General features: G+C 33.3%; 2 protein-coding genes across 2 annotated transcripts; both read left to right on the plus strand.

Moving 5' to 3' along the window:
• Positions 1-1,894: 1,894 nt before the first annotated feature.
• On the plus strand, positions 1,895-4,960 carry LOC111920760 (maltose excess protein 1-like, chloroplastic). The gene is made up of 9 exons (XM_023916350.3): positions 1,895-2,358; positions 2,463-2,621; positions 2,702-2,992; positions 3,068-3,157; positions 3,243-3,344; positions 3,438-3,556; positions 3,685-3,747; positions 3,845-3,906; positions 4,551-4,960. Exons 1-9 carry the CDS (start codon positions 2,086-2,088, stop codon positions 4,631-4,633), a joined length of 1,242 nt encoding a protein of 413 aa, XP_023772118.1. The 5' UTR covers positions 1,895-2,085; the 3' UTR covers positions 4,634-4,960.
• Positions 4,961-6,372: 1,412 nt separating this feature from the next.
• On the plus strand, positions 6,373-9,895 carry LOC111920664 (GPCR-type G protein 1). The gene is made up of 13 exons (XM_023916266.3): positions 6,373-6,775; positions 7,256-7,356; positions 7,469-7,576; positions 7,681-7,801; positions 7,978-8,107; positions 8,245-8,323; positions 8,420-8,508; positions 8,649-8,741; positions 8,845-8,871; positions 8,972-9,058; positions 9,142-9,213; positions 9,305-9,435; positions 9,511-9,895. Exons 1-13 carry the CDS (start codon positions 6,561-6,563, stop codon positions 9,662-9,664), a joined length of 1,407 nt encoding a protein of 468 aa, XP_023772034.1. The 5' UTR covers positions 6,373-6,560; the 3' UTR covers positions 9,665-9,895.
• Positions 9,896-12,509: the final 2,614 nt, after the last annotated feature.

Consider the following 12,509-nt stretch of genomic DNA (forward strand, 5'->3'; position numbering starts at 1 on the left):
TAGATTAAAGGGTTTGATATAAAATGTTTTTTGCTTTTTTATAAATTAACGCAACCTACATTGTAATCATCTAATGTAAAAGAGTTGCTTTTATCAATTTTCGTTTACTGTTTTAGGCAATTTCTTATCATTTAGGACTTAAGGTTTGTTATTAAAATGGCTAAATGAAAGTGTGCTGTATTAATTGATTAAATGATAAAGATTTCATGGTTTTTTTTTACTAGATGACCCTAGAATAAATCAAGTTATGCATGTTCTTGGCTAAATTTAAATGTACTAAAAATAAGAATGTCTCGATGGTTATAGTGGCTAAAATAAGGTGAGGCGGTGAACTTAGTTTTATGGTTTTTTAGTTCTATCAGTTTGAGCCTTTTAGGAGAATGCTTTACATTCAAAATGAGTGTTTTAAGTGCCAGTGATCTACGACCATAAGGAATGGAAAGTAAAAAAAAAACGATGTTACCACCTTATTAAGGCAAGATACTTGAAGTAGAGGGTGGTCACATGAGTGTTGGGTGACAAGTCTTGTTGATAGTAAAGGAAGAGTTCTATATAGTAGCAGTTAAGTTGGTTGTGTTATTGTAGTCACAAGAATGAAGATACTTTTGGTAGAATATTATTGGATATGATTGGATATTATATCGAATGTGGCAATCGACAATAAATTGGGAGTTATGTAGATCACAAAATAATTAAAGATAGACAAAATATTATATAGTTGGCAATTATGGACTACTTAAAGATGACAAATATTATATGGTTGAGGAGATGATAAGAAGAGTCGATCAATAAAGAAATGTTAAGATAATTTATACGAGAGACAAGGAATATATAAATAATATGGTAGTATAGATCTTAACAAAGAATCCATGGTAATTATAGTAGATAATAACTATATTTTTTTGGTAGAGATAAAAATATATTTCCTTTTAGCAATTTAAAATTTGTGGTATTAATATAGTTAGAGAAAAAAAATGTGTTTATTCAATGATTATCTAAGCTACTAGGAATACCGATGTTATAACTGTGCGTGAAAGACACGATCTACATGAACACCACCCCCAGGTGGTGTTCTCTCTCTCTCTCTCTCTCTCTTAAATGTATAAACATTTATATACATTGTACAAGTATAGAAAAATGATGTGGAGTAGTAACCATTTCATAGATGAGTGGTAGGGAAGTGGTGATGCACGTGAACATCACTCCTGGGTGGCGTTATTGTGCGTAGTGTTATTGGTCGTGGTTCTATCTAAGCTTCTCCCTAAGTCATTCTCTCTCTCAAATGTACAAACATTAACACACATTGTATAAATATAAAAAATGATGTATAGTTCTAGATGAGTGACTGAGTGGTAATGAAGTGATAGTGATGTGATAATGATGTGACAATATTTTTGGAATGGTGGTGTGATGATCACTCCACATAGGCTAATATGAACTCAATATTTGTTTTACTTTCCGTATTTTGCAATGACCTTTTGTATTATTTGTACGATGTGACCTTATTAGATATATTTCATTCCTACATATATTAATAACTATTAAGTATTTATCTACTTATTTATTATTAATATTTTCAATATTAATATTCTAATTTATATATTATTAAAAAAACTCTAATTTACACTTTATACGAATCAAGTATATATGTTGTTAGTTCAACCAAGTTGGTTTGTAGAATTTTTAACCGAACTTAGTTGAACTCAATTTGCATTATAAATGCATAAAACTCAACTAAACTCATATTCTCATTTTGTTGTAGAATCAAATTATGCTCAAATTTTCATTAGTAGTTTAATCTAGTATTTTCAAATCAAACTAAACCAAGATTAAGAGACCCAAATATGGAGTTTTGAGTTCAAAGTCGGTTGGTTTGAATTCTGTTACAAATTGCAATCATAAACTTCACAATTCAAATAAAAGAAATCAACTTATAACCGAAATGGGTGCGATTTTATGATGCACAGCCATATGTAAACTGGGACCAATTCCAATTCCCTCCCAACCCATCATCGTCTATCGCACAGATCGACTATCTTTCTCTCTCCACACACCCTCACTTTGCCATTTGCCAACCTGTTAACAATGACGGTGGGTTGTGTAGCGGCTCTGGGTGGTGCTCCACCCCTTCCACCGTCAACTCCGACCAGGTATTCCTGTAATAATGGCGGGGCTTTTCTTCGTCTTACCTTTCCTCCCTTAAAAAGATCACCTTTTTGCACTCTGAAACTGGGTGCCACTTCTTCTTCTTCAATCAATCCCTCGTTTCAAGTGAAAAGACGAATAATCAGACCCAACCCCGCTCTAGATTCCGACATCCCTAATCCTGTTGACCAAGAAGACAATGAGCAAGAGGAGGTATGAACAAATGATTTCTGCTTTTGATCAATTTGTCGTCATTTCTCTCTGTTTCTTTGAGTAATTCAAACTTGTTTGTAACTTTGTTTCAATGGTGTTCAAAGGCAAGCAAGAAGCAGTTACAGCAATGGGATTCCCTGACAGCAAAGTTCGCCGGAGCTGCAAATGTCCCTTTTTTGTTGCTCCAATTGCCTCAAATTGTACTCAATGCTCGTAATCTTCTTGCTGGAAACAATTCTGCCCTTTTCGCAGTTCCATGGCTGGTATCTATTCCTGTAATTTCCTCATCTTTCCATTTACTATCATTCCCTTTTCTTCACCGGTGAATTTCAAATGGTGGCAGGGAATGTTTACTGGACTTCTTGGAAACCTTTCGCTGCTATCTTACTTTGCAAAGAAAAGGGAAACGGAGGTGGTGGTGGTTCAGACTTTGGGAGTTGTATCAACATATGCAGTCATCACTCAACTCGCCATGGCTGGATCCATGCCTCTACCACAGTTCGCTGCTACTTCTGGTGTAGTCGCTTGTGGTCTCCTCATCAATTTCTTGTATTACTTTAAGTTGCTCAACCACAGGATCTGGAACTTATGGGAGGACTTCATTACTGTTGCTGGCCTCTCTGCACTTCCACAAGTAATAATACATCTGTAGTTTTCTTCTCTCTCCTAGTGGAAAACAACTGTGATATGAATTTCCCAATTTATGCAGGTTATGTGGTCAACTTTTGTACCCTATGTTCCAAACAGTATCTTGCCAGGAATCATATCTTTTATGATCTCTGTGGTTGCTGTCATCATGGTGAGCTTTAGCTATGACTTACTGTTACTTCAGTTTTTGAGGATTTTAAGATAGTTCTTCAAAGTTTCATACCATATATTTGCAGGCTCGGATTGGTAAACTTCCAGAAAAAGCAACCAAATTTGTTGGATCAGTATCTGGATGGACTGCTACACTCCTTTTCATGTGGATGCCTGTTGCACAAATGGTACTACATATCATGCTTGTGAATTTAATACACTTGTGTATATATAAGATTGCAAATTGGTTGGTTATTTGACATGAGTTTTCTGACTTACAGTGGACAAACTTCTTGAATCCTGATAACATCAGAGGTTTGTCATCTTTCTCTATGCTGCTTGCCATGACAGGAAATGGACTTTTGATCCCTCGTGCACTTTTTGTCAAGGATCTCATGTGGTATACTTACTTTTGCATCATCATCATCATCATCATTGAATAGGCTAATCTAACCTGTAAATCATACTAATTATTGTGAGATAATCATTTGATTAAAGTTAGCATATTTATTTAATGAATGTATGCAGGTTCACAGGGTCATGCTGGGCATCTTTCTTCTATGGATGGGGAAACCTTATATGCATGTACTTGTAAGGCTTTTTCTTGTTGATGCTTATCTGTAAAATACATAATATTTAACCATTTTCAGCTAGTTTTGTGATAATTTAACTGTGGTTATGGATTTAGGTGTGCAAGTATCAGCAAGGAGTTCTTCTTGGCTGCAACGGTTGGCTTGTTTCTTTGGATAGGTTTGCCTTTCAAATCTTTTTGTTACATGTTAGTCTTATTAAGTGGGTATTCTTAAAATCATTATTGTGACTTCAAGAATCAGAATTAGATATAAGATAATGATATAATCTTTTGATTAAAGTTAGGTATAGTTGGTTAATTTTACATTTATTAGCAAACTGCAATAAATAGCAACGTACCTCACTCTTGCTACCACTATTGGTAATGTAGTTTATTTTTTCACTATAATAAGATAGTTATATTTTTTTTTTGCCCATGATAGTATCTTACCTACATTTTTTTACCGATAATAGCAGTATATTTTATTTTTTACTAATATCAATGTAATGTACTTTACTTATTACATATTGCTATTATCTGTAAAGAAATATAGCAATATTGCTATTATGGATAACGAATTGCAAGTGTGTTATTAATGTGTAAAGAAATGTAAAAACGTTGCTATTGTTTGTAAAAAGATATTAGTACATTGCTATTATGGCTGTTAATAAAGTACATTGCCTTTATTGGTAAAAAGATTAAAGTATGTTGCTATTCTTTGCAATTTGCACTACATTTATCTTCAGTAATCAGTTTCTTTGCAGCAACTCCTCAAAACCAGAATTTTTTAAGCACATGGAAAACCTTTCCTTTTTCATGTCAGGTTTTGCACTATGGAGTGACAGCAAGGCGTATGGATTCAGTTCCCCAGTGACATCTATAAAGGTGCTATTTTTGGGATCATAGATGATAAAACATTCACACCCAAGTGAATAATGTGCACATGCTTCAAATCTTGTGTGGAGATTCTTGGAAAAGTGGATGATGTATTGCCAATTTGCCATGGCATCAAAAGGCATAACATGCAAATGTCTCTTCTCCGGCTCATAAGATGGCCACTGGTCTGACTTCTGAGTCAATTAGTGAACTCAGACCTGGCATACTGATTACTGATCCTCAAGGAGGAAGCATAGTGTAGATAGTTTTAGCGTTAATACAATGTGTAAAGTTTATAGGGTTGTTATTCCACATGTAACTTTAACTCTTACTATGATCAATGTCAAGTTTTGGATACCAGTGTGTTCTGTTTGTTTACTTTGTGTTTATATTGAAATTTACCTGAAAAGGGAATTGGAAAGACACTTGAACTTAAACATAGGGTGTGATGTTAATACCCTCTTCTTCTGTGATGTTAATACACTTCATTGACCATGTTAGTGTTCCATTGATAGACTCTTTCTGCTTTTGTGAGGTGTAGTCAATAAGCCTAACTGATATGATATACATCTGAATTTATTCTAATTGGCAACAGTTGCAATGTTGCATTGCTTTATAGAGGTACCATTGGAACATTGTTGATGTTGATTGTTGCATTGCTTTCTAATTGGCAACGGTTGAAATTTTGACCAAAGGTGCTACATTTTAAGTATGATATTTTGACCAAAATTGAAATATAATTTATCACATTAGGACCAAATATTTTGACATAGATCAGTATATATAATTTATAATATTTTAAACCTAAACCAGAATGGACTGTAAAATGACATGTTGAAAGTTTATGAAGGGTATATAGATGATATTTTAAACTTTAATCTATAAGAAGAGTATGATCGCTTGATAAAAATAAGTACTTAAAATGATTGTTAAATGTTTAAAAAAAGATTAGAGCAAATCTAATATTTTGAAAACTTATTGAAAATAAATGTGATATTTAAAAACTAAACTCAACAAATAAAATATTATGATGAGAAACCCCTAGGAAAACTCTATCTATTATTCTCCAATGTTTGAAAAAAAAATATTATATTATTGTTTTGTTCAATAAAACCATTTTATTTTCTGGTCATACTTAAAATAATGTTTCGTAACCGGAAAACCATTGAAAATTGGTTAGATTTGTAGCTTTAGAAAAACTCAATTTATTATCCTCTGATATGCGAAAAAAAATCATTATGTTATTATTTTGTACATCAAAACCATTATATTTTCTGATTTTGTATAATAAAACCATTTTATGTTCTGATGTTGTATAATGAAATAATTATCTTCCTTTATGCCCTACATTTTTCTCTTGACAAATGACAATTAGTAAATTTTTCATTGATTATAGAAATAAATTATAGGTTATAAATAATACAAACTAACCTCAATGCTAATTAATCCCGAACAATGTGAATGAATGCCATGGGGAGATGAGTTACATGGCAATATGTTTGTACATTACAATAAATAATTTAACCATATATTGGATACTAATCACTAATCAGGACAAGGTAGATCAAGTCGGAGGAGGCTTGAGCTTTTGAAGGATTATGCCTAAGCTTTTTGTATTATTTTAGACCTAAAGTAAAATGATTTTATAATAGCTAATAGCTAATAATAATAAAATAATCTTACTTATATACTAAATTCTTCCAAATTAATACTGTTCAACCTTCAAAAATACTTCTACCTTTTTCTTGCGGCCAATCATAGAGCGCCACATCAGCCATGAGTTGCATCGGCCGGGAAAGTAAATGGAAGTTGCAATGGAAGCGTAAAACCACTTGAGCAAAGGCCAGAGGCGGTACACAGCACACTGACACAGGGAGCAGGCACCGGCATGATCGATCGACGGTGAAGATTCCGATTTCGACTCCGATAATTTAGTATTATAAGAAATTAGATCTGGATGGGTTGGGGAAGGGCGATTTACGAAGGAGTCGTGGTGGTTGGTTCTCTTTCGCTGCTTGCCTGGGCGGGTCTCTGGTTTTTGAACCGGAGACTATACAAAGAGTACGAAGAAAAACGGGCGCTGGTTCAGATCATCTTCAGTGTTGTTTTCGCCTTCTCCTGCAACCTCTTCGAGCTTGTCCTTTTTGAGATCATCCCTATCCTCTCCAAAGAGTATGTTCATCTTTCGACCACTTTTTCTAGTTGCTTTTCATCTCCACTTTATACAGTCTGCTATTTTATATGCTGCTTTTGTTGATGCATTTTCTTATTTGTCCACACAATGAAGAAAAAAACTTCCCGAGGACGAATCCCCAAAATGTTAAAATGTGTGGTGGATAGACGATAGGAACAGCTTGAAATTGGAAGTTCCATTTATGTGTTTCATTTGATGATGAGTAGTGTCAGTTCATAACTGCAATAGTTCTAAAATTATTCAACAAGAAAATGTCCTTACAGAATGTTATTTCACTTGATCTTGAGGAAGTTAATTCCTTTGTTTAGGGTTACTTCCTAGTTTCATCTTTGATGTTCATTCAATGATATTCCAGTACTTACATAACTGGCAACATTTACATTCTTGATTATGACTATAATGGTGCTGCAGGTAAGACCACATCTATAGAAAATCTGATATTTTTCTATTCCTTGTAGGGCAAGATGGATAAACTGGAAGGTGGATTTATTTTGCTTGATTACATTACTGGTTTTCATGTTGCCTTATTATCACTGTTACTTGATGCTTTGCAAAAGTGGTATGTATACTTAAGAACACACTTATATGCCCAATATTCTTAAGCAACTGCAACTCTGTGTTGATATCAGGTCCAAGAGTGTTATTCACTAAATCTTAATTATGTGTGACAGGCGTGAGGAAGAGGCGAGCTGCAACTGGAGCTGTTTTATTCTTGTTTGCATTTCTGTATGCTTTTTGGCGATTGGGAATCCATTTTCCCATGCCTTCACCTGATAAAGGTTTAAATCTATGTTGCTTGCATTGATATTTCCCTTCACAACATTTCAATTTAGGAGAATACCTATTGACATGTTGATGTTGTAATTGTAATGCATCTACTCAGGATTTTTCACCATTCCACAGCTTGTTAGTAGAATTGGAGTAATCGGTGTGACTGTCATGGCTGTCTTATCTGGTTTTGGAGCTGTGAATTTGCCATACAGTTATTTATCTCTCTTCATTAGGTAAGATGAGAATGAAATTATAAGATTTCAATCAATGTACAAAGACAAAATTCTTTAAAAACCCGTCAAGTGAGAGGTTTTGCTTCTGTGTAAAACTGAAATGAGTATCTATATTCTTTGACTGTGAAGTGTGAACCTACTTTCTGATATTATTATTTATTCCTTCATTGTGGAAGAGAAATTGAAGAAATAGAAATCAAGGCTTTGGAAAGACAATTGATGCAGTCAATTGAGACAAGTATTGGAAAGAAAAAGAAAATCATTCTTAGCCAAATGGAAATGGAGCGAGTTCAAGGACAAGAAGAGGTTTGATTACTTTGCATTATCAATCATTCAAAGCTATTATTTGTTGTGTTCAAACTTTGGCTATATGAAATACATCCCTCTTTAGATGAAATGTCATTTCTTAATGATAACCTGTTGTACTAAAATATTTGTTGCAGAGTTATAAGGCGGGGTCCTTTTTCAAGCGGATTGTTGGAACAGTTGTGCGTTCTGTGCAAGATGACCAAAAGGAACAAGGTTAGAATGAATCCCAATTTCCATCAGCAATGATATAGCCTCTCTTGAAAAAAATTAACATTAAGGTGAATGGCATTTTTTTTGTTGTTGTTGAAGATATTAGGGGCATGGAATCAGAGGTACAAGCCTTAGAAGAGCTCTCAAAACAGCTTTTCTTGGAAATCTATGAGCTACGCCAAGCTAAGGTATTTTTTTAAATTGTTATAATTTCCTTTTCTAATTACTTATATTTGTACCTTGCAATTATCATTTTTTCTCTTTTTTGTTGTTTCACTTTTTGGGTACTTGAGTTTATATCTTAAATCTTATTTGGCAACACTATTAGGAAGCTGCTGCATATTCTCGCACATGGAAGGGTCATTTGCAAAACCTACTTGGCTACGCATGCTCAGTATACTGTGTGTATAAAATGATAAAGGTTATCAATACATGAACTCTAAGGACATGGTGCATATATGCACATAGTTTAATTTGTATAAAGTTTATGTGTGTCATCTGATTGTTCGAATTGTCTTTTGCAGTCTTTGCAAAGTGTTGTATTCAAGGAGGTGCATGTCTTTATCCTATTACTTCTTTTAATAAAGACTTTGTAATTTGTATTACATTTTCTGTTTTGGTATTCTAATAAGATTCTCTTCTATTTCAAAGGCTGGATCAGTTGATCCTGTGACTAGGACAATCAGCATATCCTTGCAGTTTTTCGACATAGGCATTGATGCAGCATTGTTGTCACAGGTTCTTATTATAAATTAATTACTAAAACAAATATTTTATTCGTGTCATGATTCTTTAAATCTAACATGTCTTGTACAAAACAGTATATATCCCTCTTGTTCATTGGAATGCTGGTTGTGATATCTGTTCGTGGATTCTTGAATAATCTAATGAAGGTAACCCTAGTTCCTCACTTTTGCCATTTTATTCCGAAATTAGCCTTGAAATTGTTTGATAAGGTGCTGTTTTTTTTTATTGTATATGCAGTTCTTCTTTGCAGTTTCTCGAGTTGGTAGTGGATCTTCAAGCAATGTTGTGCTTTTTCTATCGGAAATCATGGGGATGTATTTTGTATCTTCTATTCTTCTGATTAGAAAAAGCCTAGCAAATGAATACAGGTATCAAAATTCAAAATACATTTGGTAATGTCAACCCATTTGTTATTGATAATGAAATGAATTTTTTTTTGACAGAGTAATCATTACAGATGTATTGGGTGGAGACATTCAGTTTGATTTCTACCATCGATGGTTTGATGCAATTTTTGTGGCAAGTGCTTTCTTGTCTCTGCTTTTGCTGTCTGCACATTACACATCGCGTCAAGCTGAGAAACACCCGATCGATTGATTGAATTTGTAAACTGAAAAAAAAACGTGCATTAAATGTGTTGTAGTTTATAACACGATTGTCATCTATTATGTTTTTGCACCAACCTCAAAAGAAATATATACAAACAAAACAATAGATACATTTGTTATGGTTTAGTCTCAATCAGTTTTGTACCATGATTAATGGAGGATGACTTGAGAGTTTGTTTACCTTAGGTTATAATGTTATTGAATTGTGTTAGTTGTTTCATTCTGGTGGTGTTTGCTAACGGTTTTTGTTTTTGGGTATGAGAATGATCGTCTTCAAACTCATTCTCAGTCAACAAGTTACTTCATTCTTTTTGCCAATTGACTTCATAGTTGGAATATAAATGAGTGGTTGGATGTTGATGTGTATGGACGAGTTTAAGTGTTTGTGTTGCATTTATCATCACTAAATCGAAGTTATTTTCCGAACGCCTTTTACTTATATTTCACACAATGCTTCAAATTTTAACAAGAATGTCATTTTTGGCCAAATTATCTACTTTTTTCTTTCACAAATAACTAGTGTTAAATGCGACTTCAATATCAAAGACGCAAAAGACACATCGGAGCATTTGGAAACACAATGGAGCTTATGGATTTGGCAAATGCACTCTTGACATGCCAAATGCAAACCAACAAGTCATCTAATGCGCTTCGACATGAGAGAAAAGCCAAATGTGCTCCAGGCTTTGTTAAATGCGTTGGTCTTTAGCCAAATATGTTGGAGGCATGGACAAATATGCTCTTGCATGTAAGGATGTGCTCAACACTGAGGATACAATGAAGCTTTGGTGGATGTGCTCCTCATGATGAAGAATGTGTTGCCATGTGAGAATGTGTTGATACTTTCTTAATGTGTTGGGGAATGCACTCCATGGTGCATGGAAGGTGGCAATGCACATTGCCCGTGGTTGGAGATTTTAGAAGCAGTTGCGTGACGTCTTGTGATTGGTTAACATCCATTTGGGCCTTAGAATGGATGAGCCTACCCCATCACGGTTTTATGTCTGATCATCAGTCTATAAATAGCAGCTGCTAGATAAGATTTAGAGAGTAAATTACACGAATGGTCCCTATGGTTTGGAGTAATTTGCGCGCTCGGTCCCTAACTTATTTTTTTAACTCGGAAAGTCCCTGCTGTTTGTTTTTGTTACACGCTTGGTCCCTACTGTTTGTTTTTGTTACGCGTTTGGTCCCTGTCTAACCAAAAAGTACTATTATTTAAATAGGAAAACATAGTGGGGTAGGTAAGATAAGATGAGGGGGTGGGGTTGGGGGTGTGTTAATTTAAATAAATTAAAAAATCAATGGCAAAATAAGTTTTTTTTAGGTAAGACAGGGACCAATCGCGTAACAAACATAAATAGTAAGGACCTTCCGAGTTAAAAAAATAAGTTAGGGACCAAACACGTAAATTATCCTAAACCATAGGGACCATTCGTGTAATTTACTCTAATATTTAATAATAGTTTTTTACGTGGTCTTTTTAGAGGTCTTTAGTTTGTTTTGATTATATTTGTATTGTTCATTTGAGCTTGTGAATAAGAATACCTTATTATCCCGTATGGATGTAGGTCATATTGATCGAATCACCTTAAATATTGTGTCTTAATGTGTTTATTTTTTTTTCTCGTTTATTCATGACAACTACAGTTATCAAACATTTAGTATGCCTCAATAAAGGTATAAAGATGAGATATTGTAGTTACTTCTCATTTTTGGTCTAGTTATTTTGTCTTTTTGGTACAATTTAATTTTCAAAAACAAAAATAGTAAATACGTAATAATTAAACGATGCAAATAAACTGAAATTATTTGAACTAAATTGATTTGAGATATTCCCAGCTGTAAGCTTGAGATATATTCCTAATAATAAGTTTGAGATATTCCTTCCGCGGGTTGGTCCAAAAGTTTGAGATATGCCCCATAAGTGGGTGCATGTATGGAGTATGGACTAATACGATAGTTCCATCATATCATATTTTATTATATGAGTAAGACTTAGGTAGATATGTTTTGTGCTAACTATTCGTGCGCTTGTATTATTAAATATTAGGCGAATGTCAGCGTGTTGTGTGGGATATAAAAAAAAAATTATATTAAAAATAACTAAATCATTGTTATTAACAATTAAATAATAATTTCATAAAAATATAAAAAATGATTTTTAGTATTGTTATTGTGTTGAACTATATTATAAGAGATAAGGTTGGAACTTGAAGTTGTTTTGCATATACAAAGTTATATGATTAAAATAGAAAAAAAAATAATTTTTAAAAATAAATAAATCATTATTGTTATCTATTAAATAATAATTTCATATTAAATTAAGACGTTTATATTAAATATTATCATTATGTAGAAAATACGATAATAGAGACATCTTTTTATCTATCTTAAATTTTATCATTATGTACAACATATGATAATAGAGACAACTTTTTATCTTAAATAGTAAAAAAAAAATGTTTTGTATCATAAATATTATCATAATTATGTAGAACATATGATAATAGTGACGTCTTTTATAAGGTTAAAACTTTTAATTGTATTACATACAGGGTTGTAAATTTGGTTAACACAACCAAATACTCGGCATGTTACTTAAACTCGGCCTCCAATGGAAGCGAGTTTGCCTAACTCAGTTAGAAGACACTCGGATCCTTATTAAACTTGATCCAAATCTAAAAGATACGGTCCAAAATCATTTTCGAAATTCTAAAATTTAATTGGTCACTTGTCGACAAAGACAATCTCACCAAAGAATACTCTCAACGTCCTACAAAGTTAGATGCAAGGAAAATCTCATGGCTTAGTCCCTTTAAAATATTTCACAA

Source organism: Lactuca sativa, chromosome 9, assembly GCF_002870075.4.
Source record: "Lactuca sativa cultivar Salinas chromosome 9, Lsat_Salinas_v11, whole genome shotgun sequence".
Classification (NCBI taxonomy): Eukaryota; Viridiplantae; Streptophyta; class Magnoliopsida; order Asterales; family Asteraceae; genus Lactuca; species Lactuca sativa.